This window comes from Lagenorhynchus albirostris, chromosome 13 (assembly GCF_949774975.1).
Source record: "Lagenorhynchus albirostris chromosome 13, mLagAlb1.1, whole genome shotgun sequence".
Taxonomy (NCBI): Eukaryota; Metazoa; Chordata; class Mammalia; order Artiodactyla; family Delphinidae; genus Lagenorhynchus; species Lagenorhynchus albirostris.
The window spans coordinates 10,355,606-10,382,909 of record NC_083107.1 but is presented as its reverse complement, the minus strand read 5'-3'; the positions used below and the strand labels follow the sequence as shown (position 1 = coordinate 10,382,909).

Sequence of the window (27,304 nt, the reverse complement as noted above, 5' to 3'; positions counted from 1 at the left end):
GGGTAGGGCAAAAGAAAAAAGAAAAAAGAGAGACAAAGAATAGGGTCGGGACCTGCACCAGTGGCAGGGAGCTGTGAAGGAGGAAAGGTTTCCACACACTAGGAAGCCCCTTCGCGGGCGGAGACTGCGGAAGGTGGAGGGGGAAAGCTTCGGAGCCGCGGAGGAGAGCGCAGCCACAGGGGTGCAGAGTGCGAAGCGGAGAGATTCCCGCACAGAGGATCGGTGCCGACCGGCACTCACCAGCCCGAGAAGCTTGTCTGCTCACCCGCCAGGGCGGGCGGTGGCTGGGAGCTGAGGCTCGGGCTTTGGTCGGAGCACAGGCAGAGAACTGGGGTTGGCGGCGTGAACACAGCCTGCAGGGGTTACTGCGCCACGGCTAGCCGAGAGGGAGTCGGGGAAAAGTCTGGAACTGCCGAAGAAGCAAGAGACTTTTTCTTCCCTCTTTGTTTCCTGGTGCGTGAGGAGAGGGGATTAAGAGAGCTGCTTAAAGGAGCTCCAGAGACGGGCGCAAGCCGCGGCTAAAAGCGCGGACCCCAGAGCCGGGCATGAGACGCTAAGGCTGCTGCTGCCGCCACCAAGAAGCCTGTGTGCAAGCACAGGTCACTCTCCACACCTCCCTTCCGGGGAGCCTGTGCAGCCCGCCACTTGCCAGGGTCCCGGGAACCAGGGACAACTTCCCCAGGAGAACACACGGCGCACCTCAAGCTGGTGCAACGTCCCGCTGGCCTCTGCCGCCGCAGGCCCGCCCCGCACTCCGTGCCCCTCCCTCCCCCCGGCCTGAGTGAGCCAGAGCCCCCGAATCAGCGGCTCCTTTAACCCCGTCCTGTCTGAGCGAAGAACAGACACCCTCCAGCGACCTACACGCAGAGGCGGGGCCAAATCCAAAGCTGAGCCCCTGGGAGCTGTGAGAACAAAGAAGAGAAAGGGAAATCTCCCCCAGCAGCCTCAGAAGCAGCGGATTAAAGCTCCACAATCAACTTGATGTACCCGGCATCTGTGGAATACCTGAATAGGCAACGAATCATCCCAAATTGAGGAGGTGGACTTTGGGAGCTATGATATATATATATTTTTTCCTTTTTCTCTTTTTGTGAGTGTGTATGTGTATGCTTCTGTGTGAGATTTTGTCTGTATAGTTTTGCTTTTACCATTTGTCCAACGGTTCTATCAGTCCATTTTTCTTATTTCTTTTTTATACTATAGTTTTTAGCACTTCTTACCATTGGAGGATTTGTTTTTTGGTTTGGTTGCTCTCTTCTTTCCACCTTTCTTTCTTTTTCTTTACTTTTTAAATTTTTTAAATAACTATTTTAACAACTTTTATTTTTTCTTCCTTTCTTTCTCTGTCTCTCCCTCCCTCTCTCCCTCCATCTCTCTCTCTCTCTCTCTCTCTCTCTCTCTCTCTCTCGTTCTTTATTTCTTTATTTCTGCCATTTATTCTGAGCCGTGTGGATGACAGGCTTTTGGTGCTTCAGCCAGGCGTCAGGGCTGTGCCTCTGAGGTGGGAGAGCCAAGTTCAGAACATTGATCCACAAGAGACCTCCCAGCTCCATGTAATATCAAACGGCGAAAATCTCCCAGAGATCTCCATCTCAATGCCAAGACCCAGCTCCACTCAACGACCAGCAAGCTACAGTGCTGGACACCCTATGCCAAACAAGTAGTAAGACAGGAAAACAACCCCACCCATTAGAAGACAGGCTGCATAAAATCATACTAAGGCCACAGACACCCCAAAACACACCACCAGACGTGGACCTGCCTACCAGAAAGACAGGATCCAGCCTCATCCACCAGAACACAGGCACTAGGCCCCTCCACCAGGAAGCCTACACAACCCACTGAACCAACCTCAGCCACTGGGGGCAGACACCAAAAACGATAGGAACGATGAACGTGCAGCCTGCAAAAAGGAGACCCCAAACACAGTAAGATAAGCAAAATGAGAAGACAGAGAAACACACAGCAGATGAAGGAGCAAGGTAAAAACCCACCAGACCTAACAAATGAAGAACAAATAGGCAGTCTACCTGAAAAAGAATTCAGAATAATGACAGTAAAAATGATCCAAAATCTTGGAAATAGAATGGAGAAAATAAAACAAACGTTTAACAAGGACCTAGAAGAACTAAATAGCAAACTAACAGTGATGAACAACACAATAAATGAAATTAAACATTCTCTAGAAGGGATCAATAGCAGAATAATTGAGGCAGAAGAACGGATAAGTGACCTGGAAGATAAAATAGTGGAAATAACTACTGCAAAGCAGAATAAAGAAGAAAGAATGAAAAGAACTCAGGACAGTCTCAGAGACCTCTGGGACAACATTAAACGCACCAAGATTCGAATTATAGGGGTCCCAGAAGAAGAAGAGAAAAGGAAAGGGACTGAGAAAATAGTTGAAGAGATTATAGTTGAAAACTTCCCTAATATAGGAAAGGAAATAGTTAATCAAGACCAGGAAGCACAGAGAGTCCCATACAGGATAAATCCAAGGAGAAACATGCCAAGACACATATTAATCAAACTGTCAAAAATTAAATACAAAGAAAAAACATTAGAAGCAGCAAGGGAAAAACAACAAATAACACACAAGGGAATCCCCATAAGGTTAACAGCTGATCTTTCAGCAGAAATTCTGCAAGCCAGGATGGAGTGGCAGGACATATTTAAAGTGATGAAGGGGAAAAACCTACAACCAAGATTACTCTACCCAGCAAGGATCTCATTCAGATTAGGTGGAGAAATTAAAACCTTTACAGACAAGCAAAAGCTGAGAGAATTCAGCACCACCAAACCAGCTTTACAACAAATGCTAAAGGAACTTCTCTAGGCATGGAACACAAGAGAAGGAAAAGACCTGCAATAACAAACCCAAAACAATTAAGAAAATGGTAATAGGAACATACATATCGATAATTACCTGAAATGTAAATGGATTAAATTCTCCAACCAAAAGACATAGACTGGCTGAATGGATACAATAACAAGACCCATATATACGCTGTCTACAAGAGACCCACTTCAGACCTAGGGACACATACAGACTTAAAGTAAGGGGATGGAAAAAGATATTCCAAGCAAATGGAAATCAAAAGAAAGCTGAAGTAGCAATTCTCATATCAGACAAAATACATTTTAAAATAAAGACTATTACAAGAGACAAAGAAGGACACTACATAATGAACAAGGGATCAATCCAAGAAGAAGATATAACAATTGTAAATATTTATGCACCCAACATAGAAGCAACTCAATACATAAGGCAAATAGTAACAGCCATAAAAAGGGAAATCGACAGTAACACAATCATAGTAGGGGACTTTAACACCACACTTTCACCAATGGACAGAACATCCAAAGTGAAAATAAATAAGGAAACACAAGCTTTAAATGATACATTAAAAAAGATGGACTTAATTGATATTTAAAGGATATTCTATCAAAAAACCACAGAATACACTTTCTTCTCAAGTGCTCATGGAACATTCTCCAGGATAGATCATATCTTGGGTCACAAATCAAGCCTTGGTAAATTTAAGAAAATTGAAATCATATCAAGTATCCTTTCTGACCACAATGCTATGAGACTAGATATCAATTACAGGAACAACTCTGTAAAAAATACAAACACATGGAGGCTAAACAATACACTACTTAATAACCAAGGGATCACTGAAGAAATCAAAGAGGAAATCAAAACATTCCTGGAAACAAATGACAATGAAAACACGACGACCCAACACCTATGGAATGCAGCAAAAGCAGTTCTAAGAGGGAAGTTTATAGCAATACAATCCTACCTTAAGAAACAACCAACATCTCAAATAAACAACCTGAACTTACACCTAAAGCAATTACAGAAAGCAGAACAAAAAACACCAAAGTTAGCAGAAGGAAAGAAATCATAAAGATCAGATAAGAAATAAATGAAAAAGAAATGAAGAAAACGATAGCAAAGATCAATAAACTAAAAGCTGGTTCTTTGAGAAGATAAACAAAATTGATAAACCATTAGCCAGAGTAGTCAAGAAAAAAAGGGAGATGACTCTAATCAATAGAATTAGAAATGAAGAAGAAGTAACGACTGACACTGCAGAAATACAAAGGATCATGAGAGATTACTACAAGCATCTCTATACCAATAAAATGGACACCCGGGAAGAAATGGACAAATTCTTAGAAATGCACAACGTTCTGAGACTGAACCAGGAAGAAATAGAAAATATGAACAGACCAATCACAGGCACTGAAATTGAAACTGTGATTAAAAATCTTCCAACAAACAAAAGCCCAGGACCAGATAGTTTCACAGGCAAATTCTATCACTTAGAGAAGAGCTAACACCTGTGCTTCTCAAACTCTTCCAAAATATAGCAGAGGAAGGAAGACTCCGAAACTCATTCTACGAGGCCACCATCTCCCTGATACCAAAACCAGACAAAGAGGTCACAAAGAAAGAAAACTACAGGCCAGTATCACTGATGAACATAGATGCAAAAATCCTCAACAAAATACTAGCCAACAGAATCCAACAGCACATTAAAAGGATAATACACCATGATCAAGTGGGGTTTATCCCAGGAATGCAAGGATTCTTCAATATATGCAAATCAATCAATGTGATACACCATATTAACAAATTGAAGGAGAAAAACCATATGATCATCTCAATAGATGCAGAGAAAGCTTGTGACAAAATTCAACACTGATTTATGATAAAAACCCTCCAGAAAGTAGGCGTAGAGGGAACTTACCTCAACATAATAAAGGCCATATATGACAAACGCGCAGGCAACATCGTCCTCAATGGTGAAAAACTGAAAACATTTCCACTAAGATCAGGAACAAGACAAGGTTGCCCACTCTCACCACTATTATTCAACATAGTTTTGGAAGTTTTAGCCACAGCAATCAGAGAAGAAAAAGAAAAAAAAGGAATCCAAATCAGAAAAAAAGAAGTAACGCTGTCACTGTTTGCAGATGACATAATACTATACATAGAGAATCCTAAAGATGCTACCAGAAATCTACTAGAGATAATCAGTGAATTTGGTAAAGTAGCAGGATATAAAATGCACAAAAATCTCTTGCATTCCTATACACTAATGATGAAAAATATGAAAGTGAAATTATGAAAACACTCCCATTTACCATTGCAACAAAAAGAATAAAATATCTAGGAATAAACCCACCTAAAGAGACAAAAGTCCTCTATGCAGAAAAATATAAGACACTGATGAAAGAAATTAAAGATGATACAAACAGATGGAGAGATATATCGTGTTCTTGGATTGGAAGAATCAACATTGTGAAAATGACTATACTACCCAAAGTGATCTACAGATTCAATGCAATCCCTATCAAACTACCAATGGCATTTTTCAGAGAACTAGAACAAAAAAATTCCCAATCTGTATGGAAACACAAAAGACCCCGAATAGCCAAAGCAATCTTGACAAAGAAAAACGGAGCTGGAGGAATCAGGCTCTCTGACTTCAGACTATACTACAAAGCTACAGTAATCAAGACAATATGATACTAGCATGAAAACAGAAATATAGATTAATGGAACAGGATAGGAAGCCCAGACATAAACTCATGCACATATCGTCACCTTATCTTTGATAAAGGAGGCAAGAATATACAATGGAGAAAAGACAGCCTCTTCAATAAGTGGTGCTGGGAAAAGCTGGACAGCTACATGTAAAAGAATGAAATTAGAACACTCCCTAACACCATACACAAAAAGAAACTCAAAATGGATTAAAGACCTCAATGTAAGGCCAGACACTATCAAACTCTTAGAAGAAAACATAGGCAGAACACTCTATGACATAAATCACAGCAAGATCCTTTTTGACCCACCTCCTAGAGAAATGGAAATAAAAACAAAAATAAACAAATGGGACCTAATGAAACTTAAAAGCTTTTGCATAGCAAGGGAAACCATAAACAAGACGAAAAGACAACGCACAGAATGGGATAAAATATCTGCAAATGAAGCAACTGACACAGGATTAATCTCCAAAATTTACAAGCAGCTCATGCAGCTCAATATCAAAAAAAAACAAACAACCCAATCCAAAAATGGGCAGAAGACCTAAACAGACATTTCTCCATAGAAGATATACAGATTGCCAACAAACACATGAAAGAATACTCAGCATCATTAATCTTTAGAGAAATACAAATCAAAACTACAATGAGATATTCTGACACCAATCAGAATGGGCATCATCAAAAAATCTAGAAACAATCAATGCTGGAGAGGGTGTCGAGAAAAGGGAACCCTCTTGCACTGTTGGTGGGAATGTAAATTGATACAGCCACTATGGAGAACAGTATGGAGGTTTCTTAAAAACTAAAAATAGAACTACCATACGACCCAGCAATCCCACTACTGGGCATATACCCTGAGAAAACCATAATTCAAAAAGTCATGTACCACAATGTTCATTGCAGCTCTATTTACAATAGCCAGGACATGGAAGCAACCTAAGTTTCCATCGACAGATGAATGGATAAAGAAGATGTGGCACATATATGCAATAGAATATTACTCAGCCATAAAAAGAAACGAAATTGAGCTACTTGTAATGAGGTGGATGGACCTAGAGTCTGTCATACAGAGTGAAGTAAGTCAGAAAGGGAAAAACAAATACCATATTCTAACACATATATATGGAATCTAAAAAAAAAAAAGTTTCTGAAGTACCTAGGGGCAGGACAAGAATAAAGACGCAGACGTAGAGAATGAACTTGAGGACACGGGGAGGGGGAAGGGTAAGCTGAGTCAAAGTGAGAGAGTGGAATTGACATATGTACACTACCAAATGGAAAATAGATAGTGGGAAGCAGCCGCATAACACAGGGAGATCAGCTCGGTGCTTTGTGACCTCCTAGAGAGGCAGGATAGGGAGGGAGGGAGGGAGACACAAGAGGGAAGGGATATGGGGGTATATGTGTACATATAGCTGATTCACTTTGTTATACAGCAGAAACTAACATGACATTGTAAAGCAATTACACTCCAATAAAGATGTTAAAAAAAAAAGAATGTGTATTCTGCTCTTGCTGGGTAGAGTTTTCAATAAATGTCATTACGTCAAGTTTGTTAGTAATGTTGTTCATATGACTTATATCATTACTGGTGTTCTGTTTATTATATCAATGTCTCAGAGAAAAGGACTGATGTCTGTAACTATAATTTAGGATTTGTTAATTTTTCCTTTCAGTACTTTCCATTTTTGCTTCATGTATTTTGATGCTATTTCGTGGAATCCATACACATTTAGATTGTTACGTCTTCTTGATGAGTAGACTGCTTTATCATTATGAAGTGATCCTCTATATCTCTGGTAATATTCCTTCTGAAGTCTATCTAATATTAGTATAGCCACTCCAACTCTTTTATGGTTAATGTTTGCAGGTATAAATTTTTTATTCTCATACTTTTAACCTCTTTGTCTTTAATTTTAAGTGGGTTTCTTGTAGACAGCATCTAGTTCAGTCTTAATTTATCATATCTAACAATTTGAAAATAGGAGTGTTTAAATCATTTACACTCAGTGTAATTATTAATGCGATTGAGTTTTAAACTATTATCTTGCAATTTTTCCCCTATTTATCCCATATGTTCTTTTCCCTGTGCTCCTTGATTAATTGAATAATCTTTAGTATTGCATTGCTGGATTTTAAACTGTGTTACTAATTTTTTTCCAGCAATTTTTCTGTGGCCTAAAACATGCATCTTTAACTGACCACATTTTCCCCTCACATACTGTTATACCACGTCAAGGATAATATAAGAACCTGACAACAATATATAATTCGTTTTCATTCTGCCATCCATGATGTCACTGTTGAGACAAAAATATATTCTACATGTTATAAATTTTATTGCTATTTTTGCTTTAAACTAACAATTTATCTTTTTTTCCTTATCAACATTACTGAGGATTGATTTATTCCCAACAGACTTCATTATTCAAAGTGCACCATGTAGAGAGTTTTGACAACTCTATGCACCCATGAGAACACCACCACAATCAAGCTACAGAATATTTCTAACGATTTTCAGAAAATTCCTCATCCCTTTTTGCAAACCATCCCTTCCTCCACCCCCATCTTCAGACAACCACTGATCAATCTTTGTCAGTATGGATTAGTTTGCATTTTATGCAAATGGGATTATACAGTGTATGTTATGTCTTGCTTCTTTCAATGAGCATATTGTCTTGAGATTCATCCATCCATACTGAGCAATGTATTGGTAGCTGTTTCTTTTTATTGCTGACTAGAATTCCATTCTATGCAATGCATAGATTACATTTCATTTGTGCATTCACTTGTTGTTGAACATTTTTGTTGTTTCCAGTTTGGAGCTATTACAAATAAAGATGCTATGAAAATTCATGTAAAAATCTTAGAGGAGACATATGTCTTCATTCCTCTTGAGTAAATATGTAGGAGTGAAGTGACTGGGTCATATGGAAGAGGTATTTTTAACTTTTTAAGAAACTGGCAAACAATTTTCCAAAGTGGTTGTACAATTTTACACTCCCACCAGCAGTGTATGGGAGTCCTAGTTGTTCCACGTGCCCGCCAACAAGCCATCTTTGCAGTCCTTTTAATTTTAGTCATTCTAGTGGATATGTCACGGTAATCCTCATGGTTTGAATTTGCATTTCCTGGATAACTAACGATCAAAGAACATCTTTTCATGTGTCTACTGTCTGACCATACAATCTTCTTTTGTTAAGTACCTATTCAAATCTTTTGCCCATGTTCTAGTGGCTTACCCATCTTATTTTTAGTTGAATTTTATTTTTAGTGTTCTTTACATATTCTGGATAATACCCCATTGTCAGATATACATATTACAAATATTTTCTCCCGTTCTGTGGCTTGTCTTTCCTTTTCTGAATGGCAAAGATCAATTTTGGCTCAAGGTATTTACCATCTTCCATCTACAGAATAATCTTATAATGTCTAAACATCTTTGTTTCCTCAATAAATCCTGCACATGCAAAAGATGTTGCATTGGGCCTCATGTTACAGCAAACAAAAAAGACCATGCAACCTCAGAACTGAAGCCGTTGAGCTGGGCAAACTGACAAAACGTGGAAACCACCATGTGTTTAATCGCACTCGGATGAAAAGAAACCTAATCGTATGAAGCAACTACTATAAGCAAAGAGCTTCTGCATTTATCATCTGACTTGATCCTCACAACGACTGTATGAAATAGGAAGTCATATCCCCACTTTGCAGATGAGGAAACTGAGGCTCAACTGAGGTTGCATACCTAAGTCAAGGTCTCACTTATGTTAGGACAGAGCTAGGATTCAAACCTAGGGCTCTCCAGCCCTAAATACCACTCTCTTTTCATGATAAGTAATGTGCATATCAGTGCCCTGAGGAAGTTAATAACATTCTAAATCTATGCTAGAATATAGTCACCCATGCCCTGGGCTGTGGCTGCAATACAAGGATGCTCAGAGAATCCCAGGCCTGGTCATTTAAAAAAATGTATATATGATTCCCCTCCGACCTCCCTAACCATAGACACACACACACACACACACACACACACACACACACACACACACACACACTCCCCTAGATGTTCCCCAGGGTAAAAATGGGTGGTAAAGAAGAAATCAATCAGCTAAGAAAAAAAAGAATCATGAGACTCTCTTAGCAGAGAGCTGGTAAGATTTCTTTGCAATGCTGGCCTGTGATTTTACTTAACACTGGCAGGACATGGGCCCTGCTGAGGAAGAGCCTCCATCTGCCAGACAGAGCGGTTCCCCTGGTGGCGCTTATCCACTATCAAGCTCTCACGTCTGCGTGCCAAGGAGCTCTGAGAAACCCTTCTGTGTTCAGGGTGTGTAAGAGTCCAAGAGGCACATGTCTTAAGAAAGTCTGATGCAAGAAACTCAGAGGGGCCCAGAGATAAATTGGAAAATAGGGATACTGTGGCAAAAACATTCTTCATTTCCAAACCTGTTTGTTTAAGTGAATGCTTCTAGAAACGTGAAATATTTCCTTATAGGTTATGTCCATTTGAAGAATCAGAACCCACCATCGAGGCAAGACTCATTAGAAATGCAGATGGAGTATCTCTAAAACAGTTAAGTCAGCAAGAGGGCAGGATTCAATTTACAAAAATCTGTATTACATAAAAAGAGCAAACAAGACATTTTGGCAATAAGAGTTCAGGACTATATTAAAAACACAGTTTGGTAGTATCATAAACAGTACTATAAATACTATCAAATACTATATGTAGTATTTGATATATAGTTATAGACAGTCTTCATTTGGTGAAGGAACCCTAAGGGGCTTAACTATCCTGAGCCCCATTTTTTGATAAGGACAGGACTTTGGTGAATTTCTGAAACTGTGAAGTATCATTCCACCCATTCATTTATTCAACAAATATCAGTGAGATCTTACTTTGTGACAGGCACCGCTTTATGTAGATGCTATGGAGACATCACACCATTGTAAAGCAATTATACTCCAATAAAGATGTTATTAAAAAAAAGAGAGAGAGAGAAATTTGTTGAGTTGTCATGAGGCATTAAATGAGTTACTCCATGTAAAAACCTTAGGACAGTGCCTGGTACGTGGTATGCAATTGAATATGTATTAGCTATTGTCTTAATTTTATCCTTGCAGGTGTTGGGCAAAAACAGTAGGACTGGATCCAATATAAAGACAGCAGCACGATGGTGCTGTGGCCCCTCCTGGCCTGGAACCCAGCTTGGACTACTGAACTGCCCATTTGGGCTGGAATAAATAACAGGAGAGGCAAACCCAAAATACTCCTTTTGGCTGGCACACCACAGATATTGATTTATTTTTAAGTTGTTGGTCACTTTCTAAGCTAGGAAGTTCATTTTTGTAGCAAATCCCACTAGATGATTCCAAGCGGAGATTTCAGTGACCAACCGCCCTGGCCAGCCAGCCCTGGCCTCCACCAAGAGTGATGTAATCACACAAGGTGATTCCATTCAGCTGAGTTGAAGTATCTCATGCAGAGAGCCAGCACTCTTAGGACGTGGAGATGCCAAATTAAGAATCCACGATTTCTATGCTGGAAGAATTCATAACCACAAACCAAGAGTAATGGTGAAATGAAAACAGGAGCCCGGGGGCTTCCCTGGTGGCGCAGTGGTTGGGAGTCCGCCTGCTGATGCAGGGGACACGGGTTCGTGCCCCAGTCCGGGAAGATCTCACATGCCGCGGAGCGGCTGGGCCCGTGAGCCATGGCTGCTGAGCCTGCGCGTCCGGAGCCTGTGCTCCGCAAAGGGAGAGGCCGCAACAGTGAGAGGCCCGCGTACCGCAAAAAAAAAAAAGGAGCCCGGGATGCTGCTCCAAGAAGCTTACAGAGGGCTCCTGATGCCAGGAGGAGCTCAGGGAAGAAGGTGACTTGGAGGAGATGACAAGCTGAACTGTGTCTCAAAGGATGACAATGAGCTACCAGGTGACGGGAGGCAAGGATGTGAGGCGTGAGTGACAGGGCACGGTGCGGAGGCTGCCTATAAGACAGGCTGAAGCAGGGGTGAGGCTGAGCACAGGGTGGAGGACAGAAGACACGACGAGTGGCTGGGGGCAGCAGGGGCCAGGCAGGGGAAGGTGCCCCGAGGCCACATGAGGGAGTGAGTTTCATCCAACACAGAAGCCGCAGGAGGGTCCCAGCAGGCAGGTGAGAATTCAGATCTCATCTCGGGCCTTGTGCTTGCGGAGAACAGATTAGATGAGGGCCAGGCTGGACGTGCGGGGCAGGGAGGCAAGAGAGGGAGCTGGGGAGGGTCCAGGCGCGATGCCAGGAAAGGTGAGCTTTGAGTGCTTTTAGTGTAGGGAGGAAAAATCACCCGAATGCGGAAACTGACAGGACGGGGGTGGGAAGTCTGAGGCGTCTTGGGGGTGATGGCCCGACAGCAGCTAACAGTTATCGAACATGTACTCCCACCACAGTCATTAATTACGGTCACAGTCTGTGAGTGAGTACACAGAGGGCATCAGCTTGTAGGTCCAGTAAGACCCAGACGCCAGGGCCCACAGGCAAGGCACTGGACCAGGATGCACGCATGACACTGGAGCCTCAGCGGTGGGAAGCAGCCCCACGGAGGTTAATAAGTGACCCAAGGATGGGCACCCACAGCCAAAGGGAAAACAGGAATCCTCCCTGGCCACGTGGCCACCCAGGCAGGGCTGTGACCTTGCTGTTGGCTGCCAAGTCCTCAGGGCCCAGAGAGGGACCTGACACACAGGTGGTGTGATGAGAGGACGAGGGCAAAGCTCTGCAGTTCTGAAGAGAGAGAGAGAGCAGGGGGAGAGCCCTGGCAGGCTCCTCAGGTGGCCGTCCGTCACCTGGCACAGATGCCCCCGCTGAGACAGTCCCCTCCCCACTGGGCTGGCTCTGCCCGGCAGCTCGGCAGGCAGTGGGGAGATGGGTCCCACCTCTTCCAGAGCAAACAGGCACCAAAGGCCAGCCGGTTCTGTCCCCTCTTTGTCCAGGCTAGGAGAACATGAGTGGGGCGGGGGAGGGGGCTGGGTAGGGGGAAGGGGGCTCACTAGGGGCCAAGCAGGTCCTTCCCTCTTCCCCCAGTCTCCAGGCTTGTGGAGGCGATGGGCACGGAAGGGGATCAGGAACCAGGTCCACTTGCTGACCCACTATTGTCAAACCCTAGACAAGGCAGCACAAGCTCCATGTGGCAGGGACCACGTCCAGCTCCAGCAGGAGTGCCAGACTCTACAAACAGAAACAGAGCACGCCCAGTAAAATGTGAATTTCAGATAAACCGTGCATAATCTTTAGCTTAAGGGCACACTCCCTGTCGCAGTCATGGGAACATGCTCAGACTACAAAGGTGTGCGTTGGCTACCTGAAACCCCGAGTTAGCTGGGAGGCTGTATTTTACCTGGCACCCCTACTAGCAAGGTGCCGTAAGGTTGCTGAAGACACGAATATATGTGATGTGCCCTGAAAGAAGCTGCCCCATTTCACTTCCGTGACCTGTGTGTTACTGTGACGGGAAGCTCTGACTATCTGTGCTTTTGTCACATTAGATGGGAAGAGAGACAGGGCCGCTGACGTGGCTAGTGGCCTGCTTTTCCCGCTCCAGCCACATACACCTGAAGGTCTGGATGCTCACGAGCGTTTCTCTGCACTTGAGCGGGACCCAATGCATTGAACAAACATCTAACCCATCAAAACTCAAGTTACCCAGACCCTGAAACTGAAGCCAGTTGACTGGCAGAATTAGGTCCACGGGAATTGAGAGATGGGACCTATAACCAAGGTTTGATAACCTTAGTGTTTTAAAAGTGGGGTGTGTAGGGGGGAGAGGTACTTAGCATTTGTCATGTAACAACCAACTTCATTAAACTATCGCTTCACCAGTTGGAGGAGAGGCAACAGGCACGGTAAATGAGGAACTGGAGAGCTGGATTTTGTCACAGAAACACCAACTTCTCCCGGCACTGTTTCAAAACACAGACAACCTCTCCTCCCCCCATAGCTGAGGCACTTCGTCCTGGGGATTCCTTTAACCAGATTTTCAGTGGGTCCATCCCCTGCTGCCACCGAGGAGGCACAGGGGAAGAAAACAGAGCCACGAGGGGGACACAGAACTCGGCCAGAGACCACAGAAGGCCCAGGGAGGTGAAGGTCAAGGAAATCAGGAAGGTCCCTGGGGCAATTAGACTGACAGCTCGGTGAGGACATATGTCTGATGTGTCCCGTTCAACACTGTCTCACCCATGCATGGCACATGGTAAGGGCTCTGTGATTTTTTTATTTTTTACTAGTCAATTTCCATTTATTACTTCTCCTTTCTCCCTTGAAACCTAAACCTGGAATGGTGATCTCTACTTCTCTACTTCTCTGCCTTTGAGGAGTATCTCCCTAAAATCAAAAGAAACTTTAATTTTTATTAATAGTGACAACACAGTTCTTACAAAATCCAGGTATATGATGCTTACATCAGTCTAAAAAATAACAATGGAGCTGAAGGAAAAAAACATGTTGATACATATAACACTTTTGTTACATATAAAGATGGGTGTATATAAGTGTATATATCTATAAACTTATAGATACATATATACAAATATGTATTTTATACCTATATAAACTATAAATGAGGAACACATAGTGCCTCTTTGTTATGTGGTCTAGTAACTTCTCGTGTCATGGATTTGTAAATAGTGGATTAAGAAGTGAGTGTATAGATAGCCTCGCCTCTTCATAATAGTCACAAGTTCTACAGGGCAAAAGATTCAAAGAAGAATTTTCTTTGCCTTTGGCATGCATGCAAAACATTCTTAGGTTTCACTGTCAGATTATCTTGATCCAGTATACATGTTCATGCTAATTTAATACTGCTGCTTGTTAACTGTTAGCAAAATTTATTTCCAGGTCACGCTAGGAAACTCCCTAAAAAGTTCCTGTGGTTCTCAGCTCTGGCTGCTCATAAGAATCACCAAAGAGCTTAAGGACACACACTCTGGATTCCTTGGGAAGCTCCCTAGACCAGGTGAATTCGAATCATGGGAGTGGGTGCACAGAGTCTGTAGTTTTTAAAAAGCACATCAGGGCTTCCCTGGTGGCGCAGTGGTTGAGAGTCCGCCTGCTGATGCAGGGGACGCGGGTTCGTGCCCCGGTCCGGGAGGATCCCACATGCCGCGGAGCGGCTAGGCCCGTGAGCCATGGCCGCTGAGCCTGCGCGTCCGGAGCCTGTGCTCCGCAACGGGAGAGGCCACAACAGTGAGAGGCCCGCGTACCGCAAAAAAAAAAAAAAAAAAAAAAAAGCACATCAGAGAACCACTGGAAACCAGCCTCTGTGTCAAGAAATATCTGGCTTAGTTGAAGCAAGGCTGGAAGGGTGAAGGCAAAAGGGGTATAATGGGGTGAGGGACACTTTGTAGAGAGTTAGTGACAACTTCAGATGGAATCGTTGAGGTTAAAAGAAGTGTCACAGGGTTAAGATATAAAAGGACACCAGAGACTTTTGTTCCCTTAATAACAGTAAGAAGGAAAGTGGATAAAATAAAAATGGTATTTTCCCAAAGAACAAATGCTGCAGGGAGCCTTGATGAGCTGAATTCCAGGGAGGAACCAGCCCTTTTTAGTAGATTGGACATTGTGTACGAAAGAAACAGAGAACTTGAAGACAGATCCATGGACATTATCCAAATTGAAGTAGAAAGAAAACAAAGAACATAACTTCAGTGACATGTAGGACAGTATGAAGCAGGTTGACATCTGTATAGGAAGGAAAGAAAGAATGGGGCAGAAAAAATATTTAAAGAAATAATGGCCAAAGTATTTCCAAATTTGATGAAAAACTTCAACCCACAGATCCCAGAGGCTCCACAAACTCCAAACAGCACAGACACACAAAACCACAAAACCACACCTAGGCCAACATAATCAAACTCTGAACATCAAAGAAAAAGAGAAAATCTCAAAAGCAGTTAAAGTGGGCATATATGGGGAATATAGGGAAACAGCCAGAAAAATGATGGCTGTTTTCTCATGAGAATCAAGGAATCAAGAAGCCTATAGAGTGAGATCATTAAGATGCTCAAAGAAACCCAGAACTCTGTACATATTGGTAATGTCTTTTTTCAAGAAAGGAGAAATAAAGACTTTCTCAAAAAAAAAAAAAAACAATCGGGAGAATTCACTGCTAGCAGACCTATTCTACAAGAAATGTTAGAAGTTCTTCGGGCAGAACAAATATGGTATCAATTAGAAATTTGGATCTATACAAGTAAATTAACAGTGTTAGCAATTGAATAAAGGTAAAATAAAATTCAATTTTACTGATTTTTAATTGCTCTAAGAACTATGTAAAAGAAAAACAGTAGCAATATATTGTGTGTTTGCAGCATATTTAAAAGTAAATTATGTGACAACAATAGCAGAAAAAGGGATGGAAGGGAGGAATTTGGAATATACTGTTTTAGGTCCATACACGACAGGGGAAGCAGTATAATAGTTCAACACAGACTCTAATTCAGTAAAGATGTATACTGTAAACGCTGGGTCAACAAGGAAAATATTTCCAAAAGTAGTATAAATAACGTCAGTCAAAGAGATAACATGGAATAATAAACAATATTCATTTAACCTAAGAGCAGGCAGAAAAAAAGGAAAAAGAAACAAAAAAAACAGATGGAAAAAATAAAAATCAGCTATCAGTGTGGATTTTAATCCAAACATATCAACAATCACTTTAAATACAATTGGTCTAAACACACCCACTAAAAGTCAGAGATTTTCAAGTTGGATAAAAAAATCAAGACCTAACTATCCTCTGTTTTACAAAGAAACCCACTTTAAAAATATAGCCAGGTTAAAAATGAACGTATGAAAAAGACGTACCATGAAAACACTAAATAAAAGGAACCTGGAGTAGCTATATTAATATGACAAAATAGACTTCAGAACAAGGAATATTTTCAGGGATTAAGAGAAAAATTACATAACGATAAAGGGATCATTGTCCAAGAAAATATAATAATCCTTACATGTATATGCATCTAAAAAACGTCAAAATCCTTGAGACAAAAACTAATAAAACTGAAAGAAGAAATGGACCAATTTATAATTATAGCTGCAAATGCCAACCCCTTTCTCTCAGCCATTGATGGAACAAGTAGGCAGAAAATCAGAAAGGATGTATATAGTCTGCAGAGCACAACCAACCAACTTAACCTAATTGGCATTTATAGAACTATCGTCCCAACTATAACAGAATATATATTCTTCGCAATGTGGAATGTGTTAGGGGGGTGTGTGTGTGTGTGTGTGTGTGTGTGTGTGTGTGTCTTCTGGGCCTTAAATTTGAAAGAACAGAATCCTTCATAATATGTTCTTGGACCATGACAGTACTTCCAAATAACCAAAGCAGTCAAAGCAGAAGTCTCAAGGAAAACTGTCAACTATTTTGTACTGAATGAAAATACAACGTATCAAAAGCAGAGGGATGCAGCTAGAGTAATGCTTACAGAGAAATTTTAGTACTAAATGATTAGGCAAAAAGAAAGGTCTCAAAGCAGTAACCTAACCTCTCACCTTAAGAGAGAGTGAGAAGAAATTAAAGCAAAGCAAGTAGAAGGAAAGAAATAACAAACATTGGAGGAGATATCAAGAAAATTAAAAGCAGAAAAACGGTAGAGAAAATCAATTGTATCAAATCTGTTTTTTTGAAAAAGCAATGTAATTGATAAACCTATACAAACTGATGAGGGAGAGAGAGAACAAAATATCAGGAATGAAAGAGACGAAATCACTACTGATTCCACAGACATTAAAAGGATGATAAAGGAATACCACAACCAACACTATTGCCGTAAGTTTGACAAATTAGATGAAGTAAATAAAAATCCATTCAAGAAGAAATAGGTAATCTGAAGAATGCTATATGTATTAAAATGTACAAACAAGATTGTAGATCAATATACTAAAGTAAATACTATTCCCATATACTAGAAATAAACAATTTCACCAAAGAAAAGTAAAATGCTTAGGTATAAATATAACAAAATATGTGCAGAATCTGTGTGTTGAAAATTACAAAACACTGGAGCGAGAAATCTAAGAAGACCTTTAAAAATGGAAAGATAAAAAAAAAAAATGGAAAGATACATGGTGTTCATGAATTGGCAGTCTCAACATTAAGAAGTCAGTTCTCCCCAATTTGATCTACAGGTTCAACACAATCCCAAGCAAAATGCCAGCCATCTTTCCTGTAGATATTTACAAGATGATTCTAACACGTATAAGTACAGGCAAAAAGGAATGCGAAGAGTCAAAACAATTCTGAAAAAGAACTCACATTACCCAATTTCAAGACAAATCAAAATTTAAAGCTATCAAATCAAATCAAAATTAAAAACTATTGCTCTGATCAAGACACTTTTAAGAAAATAAAAGCCAAAGTGACAGACTGGGAGAAAATAGTTGCAAATCACATATATGATGCCAAAGAATCTATCCAGAATATAAAAAGAACTCTGACACTCAACAATAAGAAAATAAATACCCCAATTTAAAAATGGGTGTGGGACTTCCCTGGTGGCGCAGTGGTTAAGAATCCGCCTGCCAGTGCAGGGGACACGGGTTTGAGCCCTGGTCTGGGAAGATCCCACATGCTGCAGAGCAACTAAGCCTGTGAGCCACAGCTACTGAGCCTGTGCTCTAGAGCCCGCGAGCCACAACTACTGAGCCTGCACACCACAAATACTGAAGCCCGTGCACCTAGGGCCTGTGCTCCACAACAAGAGAAGCCACCACAATGAGAAGCCCGTGCACCGCAACGAAGAGTAGCCCCTGCTCGCCGAAACTAGAGAAAGCCCACGCACAGCAACAAAGACACAATGCAGCCAATAAATAAATAAATAAAAATAACTTTTAAAAAATGGGTGAGGAAAATATACAGATGGCAAATAAGCACATGAAAAGATACTCACTCAATGTCATTAGTTATTAGGGTAATAAAATTCAACTATTAGAAAGACCAAAATAAACTAAAATTAAAACAAAGCAAGACAAAACCTGATCATAACAATGGCTGGCAAGGATGCAGAGCAATTGGAACTCCCATATATTGCCCAAGAGAGCATAAAATGGTCCTACCTCCCTGAAAAACAGGTAGTTTCTTATGAAGTTAGACATACACATACCCAACACCCAGCAAGTCCTCTCTAAGCATTTACCCTAGGAAAAATGAAAAACCTGTGTTAGAATATTCACTGTGGCTTATTCATAGTAGCTAAAAGCCTGGAAACAACCTGAATGTTCATCAGTGACAGAAATGGATAAAAAAAAAATGTGGTTTATTCACTGAATGTTACTACTCAGCAATAAAAATTAAACTCTCAACAGCATTGAGGAACATCAAGACATTCCATTGAACGAAATAAGCTGGACACACCCACAAAGACATACTGTATGATTCCATTTATATGAAGGTCAAGAACAGGCAGAAAAAGCTATCGGGATAGAAATCAGAAAGGTGGTCGTCTCTGCTGTGGTGGTGAGTGGGGCAACTTGCAGAGGGGCACGAGGGAACCTTGTGGAGTGATGGAAATGTGTTAGATTCGGTTTAAGTGTTCATCACACCAGTGTATATGTTTGTCAAAACTCACTGAGCAATAAAATCTGTGCATTTTACAATATGCAAATTCAACCTCAAAAGACATTCAAGAATATTTTAAGGAAGGTGTTAGATGTGAGTGATTTACATTTTCCTCCAGGTGGCTTGGATCAATCTTAGTGCTGCTACCGAAGCTCAGTCTGCAGGGTTCGCCGTTCACACACCCCGGTATCCCCGTGTTGAGCGCATAAGGGCAGAGGGGCGCCCGCCCAAGCTCCTCCCAGCCAGGCCAGCAGCGCTGAGCAGCCCCACAAGCCAGCAGCACACTAGAGGCAGAATCTCTCCAATCACCTTCTTTTCATAAACCCTGGCACCAGCTTACCCGTTGGCGCGGTCAGTTTCACACACACGCCAGTTCTCAATTATTCAGAAATTAATTCTCGTAGTTCCCACAAGAAGCAGGATTGCACAGGGAGGAAAGAACACAGATAAGGGTCCAAAGTCTGGAGTTACATTCCCAGTCCACCCACTCCTGGACCCTGTGATCTTAGGCAAATCTCCTAATTTCTGATCTTTACCATGTGGTAATGACCCACAACTGCCCCGGCAATGTCTAGGCTTATGAGACAAAGATAAGAAGAGCCAGCTGTAAAATGTGAAGTTCTGTGTGAATTTACAGTATTATTACTGCTCTTTTTTTCTTTTCATGGTACGCGGGCCTCTCACTGTTGTGGCCTCTCCCGTTGCGGAGCACAGGCTCCGGACGCGCAGGCTCAGCGGCCATGGCTCACGGGCCTAGCCGCTCCACGGCATGTGGGATCTTCCCGGACCGGGGCATGAACCCATGTCCCCTGTATCGGCAGGCGGACTCTCAACCACTGCGCCACCAGGGAAGCCCCTACTGCTCTTTTATTCAATAGCCCGCCACCATATGTACACATCTTGACCTATTTTTGAAAATATTAGTATAAATTAGAACCGTTTTCAGAGGTAGAGAAATTTCAACTGTTTGAGTCTGTTTCTTTTAGACACTCTGGAGAAGCGTCAGTTCGGGTCATCCCAAATTCTTCGTGGACCCCATCATCAGGATATATGGACTACCAAGATTCAGATGGCAAGTTTGACCTGAGCACTGGATTTTTTTTTTTTTTTTCTGAGCACTGGATTTTAACCACAGACTCTTTCGTGTTCACAGTTAAAAGTAAATTTTAAAAAACTAAAAAAGTTTTTACAAAAGAAAAGAAGTGAAGCCCCTGCCTGCCTCTCTCTTCTGCCTCCTATTAATGCCAGAGCCGCAGACTCACCTCAAGAGGGCAAACCCCCAGAGGCATCTCACCTGTTGGCGAAGGACAGGGCCAAGGCCGTAGCCAGGTGAGGCATCAGCCGCAGGGTCTGTGTTTGGTGCTCAATAATCTTGACCTCTTCCTTGGCTTTGGGCCCAAACTGCCTCTGGCTAGAGAGAATCAAGCAGACACAACTTTACCAAAATCCAATAGGCAACATCATCCCAAACAGCCATTTGTCTTTCAAATACTTCAGATACAGAATGCCTCAGTCTCCTAAAATGTACTTAAGATGGCAAAAGTTTCTGAAGATAGTCCAACAAAAAGCTTTTCAGCTGCTCTGGAAATTAACCTTCCCACCATGGAATATTTTTAAAGCAGGGTATCTATTTAATACACAGAGTAATTTTTACTCCTTAACATTTACGTGACATTTTATAGTTCCTAGTGCACTGAGATCATTAATTATTCAGCTTTACTAAGTTCCTGACATAATTAATAGGACAGGAGTGATACCCTAGAACATATTTCAAAAGGACAGTCTCAACAAGGAGGCCACGCCAACCCCGGTGCTTCTGTCAGATTCACAGGTGGGTCACTATTTTCAGCCCACCTAAATCCTCCCCTGCAGTTCCTCGTGCAAAAGGTGTTCTCCACATCCTTCCTTAAACCCCGTGCCCTGTGGACAGCACTGCCTTTCACTCTGATGCAGCTGCGTAGGGGTGAACAGAGGTCCTCCTCAGAGCAGCTTGTAAAGTGGGGTGGGATTGTTCCCAGGCATCACCCGTGGGTTAATCCTACAGAATCCCGTGGCTGTAGAAAGCACAAGCCCCGCCTGTCTAGGTCACCCCCCTGCCCCATGCAGGCTGATGCTCTACAATCCTGGGCTTGGCAGCCTCCCTTCTGTGAACAGCTCCGATCTTAACGTCAATTTCTGACACATTTCACACACACACGTGCACACATGTGCAGACGTACGCACACAGGTGCACATCGTGCTAGGTTATCCAACAGGCAGGGCGAACCTGTGCTTCAGACGCCAATGAAATGAGGATACCCATCGATCACTCAACGAGAGACGGGAAACAGCAAATTTTTAAAAATTTTGTTTCATACTTTCTGGGTCATAATTGCATGCTTTAATGTTCTTCCTATTTGTAATTAAAAGGAGGGTACCATGATCTTTTTAGTTCATAAAGCATCTAGAATTCACAACCTGGCCATCTCATGTGGGTGGGAGGCAGTGAGGACAGACCTAACAACAAGCACACACAGGCACACTGTGAGCGCAGGCTCGTTTTCTACGAGCATAGCTTCCCCAGACGCCATCTAACCACCCCACAGATAGCTGTCTGAGGAACATGACCCCACCCTGCCTTTGCCCATGCCCTCCGTCCATCCCAACCACAACAGGGCACAGTGCCAAAGGAGCCTGACAGTCCGTAGGAAAACCTCTCAGCTTTTTCCGGATCATCGTGAAACCAATGAAACAGTCACAGACCCAATAGTGGTGTCACCATAACGTCGGGTCATTCTACAAACTCCATTTGTGCCCACTCTCTTAACTTGCATTTTGAAATGCTGTGTTTCTACTGGAACTTTTCCTATGGTCGTTGTGGCTAAACTCTTCTCCATCGAAACCAGCTATCGCCACATGCGATTCACTCCCCTGGGGGACATCTGCGGGCCTGCTCGATGCCAGCATCACCCGAGGTGCCAGGCGTCCCCAAGGTCAAGAAGGCTCAGGCCCGGCCACGGAGCTCGTAGACTGAAGCTCACAGCCCAGGACACGGACGGAAGCAGCCCAGGTGGCGTGGGCAGGGAGAGCCTCACGCGTCCCTCCTTCCCATCACCCCCTCATCCCACCCTGTCGGTCACCAGCATTTCCTCCTTTAGTGCCAGAGCATCATTGCAGGAAGCATCACCCGCATGGCAACAGCAAAATAAGGGACCGGTCACAGCGCCTTTTAGGTTTTGTTTTGCTGAAAAATAATTACAACGAGAATATACTTTGAGACAGTATCCCATCACGTTTTCTGATTTTGTGTGTGTAGTGTTGGTCTTGGCCGGCACTCAGCAGGCACTCAGTTGTCACTGAATGAATGAAAGAATTAATGAGTTTTGGCAACGAGGAAATACCAATGAAGCACCGCAGAGTGGCTCACTCCGACCTCACAGAAGGTCTTTGGCTGCCAGATCTGACCCCTGACCTGCCGTGCCTCAGTTCCCCAGTGGAGGAACACCTTGAAATCACCCCATTTCCTCTCTGAGCCTCACAATTCAATTGGGGTGACAGGAGAGCAGAAAGAGGCCACCCAGGGTCCACACAGCTGGCCTCTCAGTGCCTTTCCCTGTGCTGATAGGGAGGACGGAGTTCAGCTAACGCGTTGCCAAGCGACCAAGTGATTTCACAACAAGGATCTGCATTTCCAGGCTTTCTTGAAAACAAAGAAGATCTGGCAATGCTGGACCCCATTCCCGTGATGGGATTCCCCGGAGGTCTGAGGCCGTCAACCCCTCCACTGGGGGCATGGCCGCCCCCCACGATCCCCAGAGCCCTCTCCACTCGCCGACATTACCTGCAAGCCTGGGAGGCACTGCATTTTCAAGCCCTGCCACAGTGGATTTCTATTTTTCATCCAGCATAAATTTACATCAGCATCCTAATTTGTTAATTAAGTGCTGTGATTATGATACACAGCCGAGCGGAGTCATTCTGTAGGAGTCTGTGAGTTCATCAGGAGAATTCCTGAGGGCAAAACAGCCCTGGCAGCTCACACAGAATAAAATCCAAATGCCTCAGCTTGGCATTCAAGACCTGCTTTGGCCTTACTTGAGGGTCCCGACTGTTTCCTGCTAAGCCCCGCAGACGCCTTCCCACACTGGGCCTCTGTCCAGGCGGACTCTCTGCCTGCAGCCAACCTCACCCCCAACTACCACACATCATATTTTTGGTGGCTCAGCCCCCTCCTCCCACTGAGACGTCCTCCCCTCTCTGGACTCACCCCTTCAAACACCAAACCAAAGCCATCAAAGCAGGCAGCTGCTTCTCCCCAGACTGCCCCAAGCATTTCATCTGTTACTCCTCCCACATGGGAGCACTTTTCCCTTTCATGCTGGCGCCGTGTGCACCTGTATTAACCCACATGTTTTGATGCGTTGCCATCTGGGCCCTTGCTGACCCTGGAGGGACTGCCCCTCCCAGGACTCGCCAATTCCTTGAGGGAGCAAAGGATTACATCTTTCATTGCCAACTAGCCAACCCAGAGCCCGCATCCCTACCACCTCCTTCAGGGGCTCTTTCACTCTGGGCCACTGTTCCCCTGCCCTAATCTCCCCCTGGCCAGACCACTAGGACAGCCCCCAGGGCCCCCAAACCTGCTGGAATCATTCAAACCAGCCTAAACCAAAAAAACCCTGAACATGCTCAGCCTGCTTATCCTGCCTCACCCATGCCTTCCCCCAGTAGAACCTCCTGGCCTCACTCCCTCTGACTCCTGACTGTCCCTGGTGCCTCCCCAGGTGGCCCTGCATGGCATGGCATCCCTCCATCTCTTGGGAACTGAAAGTAACAAGCTATGTTTTCAGTGGCAGTGGGCTCCTGATGTGTCGTCTCCTGTCACCATACCTAAACAATTAATACAACCTATGGTTTTTGGGGGTTTTTTTATTTATTTATTTTTGGCTGCATTGGGTTTTCGTTGCTGCGTGCGGGCTTTCTCTAGTTGTGGCGAGCGGGGGCTACTCTTTGTTGCAGTGCACAGGCTTCTCATTGTGGTGGCTTCTCTTGTTGCACAGCACAGGCTCTAGGCACGCGGGCTTCAGGAGTTGTGGCTCGCGGGCTCTGGAGCTCAGGCTCAGTAGTTGTGGCGCATGGGCTTCGTTGCTCCGCGGCATGTGGGATCTTCCCGGACAAGGGCTCGAACCCGTGTTCCCTGCATTGGCAGGTGTATTCTTAAGCACTGTGCCACCAGGGAAGCTCCAACCTAGGATTTTAAAACAGCACCTGGGGCCAAGACTAACAGCTCACGGAGGGTAGGCCTGTTCTGTCTCCAGGTGCCCCAGCCTGGCCAGGTGTGAGTGGGCGGGAGAGACTGAAAGCAAGGTGACAGATGTAGTGTCCTGCCATCTCCCAGCAGCAACACACCCAACTCCTCCAGCACCCATCCCTCCACGTCTCTTTGGAATGTTCGCTTGTTCATAGATGTTCTGATAAAAGCCCAACTGGCAGACACTGGAGTACTGAGTGGGAGCCAGTGGGCATTTACGACAGCGATGGAGCAACTAAGATGAGGAACCCACCCTGTCCTTATGCCCAACAGCCCACCCACTGGGTTTTTTTCAAGAAAGGAACAAATGAGTGGGCAGAAGGCAGGCAGCACCTACACTTTTTCCCTCCCTTTCTCTGGCCCGAGACACTGATAGTCTCCCAAGCACTGAGCCAGGAGGTTCTCATGGGCTTCTCACCCTTGAAATGTGCTCTCTGGCTTCTCCAGGGGAAAATATCAATATGACACTCAAGGCTAATGACCCTTCTCCTGACCAGAGATGCTGCCAGAGTCATCCCTAAGACTGCCACCATCAATCCCCAAGCCAGTAGCCTGGTTCCAACAGAGGCAGCAGAGAGAGGCGGCCTCAAGACTGTGCTCTGAGAGAACTTGGCCGGAGGAGGTCACCCTCTTATCTACACACTCAGGCCCCAGTCGACTTCACGGAGGGCTGGGATGGTCCAGGCCAGTCCTCTGGTTGCCAGCATCTTGGCACACTGCCCTGAACACAACTCACAGGACCACAATCCCTGCAGCTGGCCGGCAATTACTGCCTGCCAGACGTTTTTACTGTTCCAGTTTATGATCTATATGGACACAATATTCTTCCTGTCCTTTTCCTCCCCTGGGTTACTATTTTTCTTTAAAAACCCATGTAAAGGCTATATTTTTCTCTGTAAACATAATTTTTATTTCAGGGCCGGAAAACAACCCCAAAGTCACTGAGCTCAAATTTTTCATGGTCTTTAAAAAGAGAAAGTGATGTGTGTGCATCACAGTATCCCTGTGAGAGGGCTGTGAACGATGCCATTTAAAATGATAGATTTGAGAAGCTATTTCTGGATTCCAGCAACTCATAAGGACGGGAGGAAACATTTATTTTGGGGTTGTTTTATTTTGTTCCCACTCAGTTTTGAACACGGCCGCTTAAAGCAACATTCATGGGAAGTGACACAGCTATTAATCACCCACGCAGCTACTGCACGCGCAGCCTCTGGGGAAGGCCGGGCTGCCTGCCTCCCCAGCTCTCCCTCTGGTCTCTTCTCCCAAAGGAGGCCAGTGACCTACTAAAAAGATAATTGCTTTGCGTGTTTCTTGCTCTGCAGCATCATTGCATCAGCCTGCTCTGAATGACAGCCAGTCAAAGTGGAAGGAAGAGAGTTCTGTGGCTGGGCCTCCATCCTTGATCCTGAGATTTCTGGGGGTGCAAGCTGGTTCACAGGCATCCCTGCTGCCAGAGGACAGAACTCTCCTCCTTCTCTGTCAAAGGGCTGACCTCTGTGGACAAAAGCTGAGCAGATTCCTCAGCCCCGGCCACACTCCCTGTGGCCACCTGCCCTCGTTAATAACTCAGCCACAGAGAGGATTCAGGGAGCCCGTGAGTGCCCCAGAGGTGGACCACTGTGCCCCATTCTCACTGGCCCCAATGGAGACCCCCCAGCCTCTCGGAGAGCCCACAGCCCATCTGTCCCTAATTCTCCCCTTCTTTGGGATGTTCCTGGACAAAGAAACCCAGAGGGAAAATATGTTACAAAGCAGGATATTTTTTAAAATTTTTATTAGAGTTGACTTACAGTGTTGCGTTAGTTTCTGCTGTACGGCAAGTGTATCAGTTACACATATACATATATCTACTCTTTTTTAGATTCTTTTCCCATATAGGTCATTACAGGGTATTGAGAAGAGTTCCCAAAGCAGTATATTTTAATGGCACGGGTTGGACCCAGCAGATTGGGTTTAGCTGGCCGGCCAGGATGTAAAAACCTGGCTACTTATTATCTGGTAATGCGTAGAATAGACACATGACTCCCAGCCCCAAGCCTCACCAAACCCAGTCCCAACCAACCCAAGCTGGGGTCAAGTTTGGGGTCACAGAAGGGGCTGGGCTGCACACAAATTTAGCTACTTTTTTTTTTTTTTAAGTTGAACATTTACTAGTTTGCCCTGGGGCTCTGACAAAGCAATCCTGCCTTAAACATCAGGTTCCACATGTGACCTCCACCATGTTTTAGGTGTCATTCCCCAAATGGGCAATTTTCAGTCCACCTGTAGGAGAGATGGGAGAAGTGTATGTATGTAGTCTACAGATAAGTGCTGCTTTAATAGTAGCCTTGGTTGTGATGAAATATGCAACATGGTCCCAAGGAAGAGTTCTCAAAGTGCCCTTCCAATCCTGCAGAGATCCCAACAATTACCTTTTGCACCTTCCAGACCCCTTTTTTTCTCCCACCCCTTAGCAGTCTTTCAATCCAACCACAGAAAAGAACAGATGAACCTCAATGGTTGTGATGGGGTCAGTGAAAATGACAATTTTTAAACATGAGAATATTTCAGATACAGAAAAAATGAGGGTGCTATGGTATCAGTGTCCAAAGGTATATAGAAAGAGCAGGGACCGCCACCCCTAACACACAAACACAGACACTAGAGCCCGTGTTTTCTTGGCCATAGAGTGCAGAGACAAACAGCCTTTGCTGTTACTTTTTTCCCATTCTCAAAGGTCACACCAAATCAAAACCAGGAACATAAAGGCCCTTCCCCAACAGGAAACTCATGGGTCTAAAATCGTGACCAGTCACGGCCTGGTGGGGACTGACATTCTGCTACCCTAGGCTGCAAAGACTGT

At 43.8% G+C, this 27,304-nt stretch overlaps 1 protein-coding gene across 1 annotated transcript in view; it reads right to left on the bottom strand.

Moving 5' to 3' along the window:
* The window catches only part of ACOXL (acyl-CoA oxidase like), a 380,633-nt gene that overhangs the window by 174,061 nt on the left and 179,268 nt on the right, over window positions 1-27,304 (bottom strand). The window contains 1 exon segment of the mRNA XM_060168784.1: window positions 20,464-20,580. Coding sequence (XP_060024767.1) covers window positions 20,464-20,580 — 117 coding nt within the window.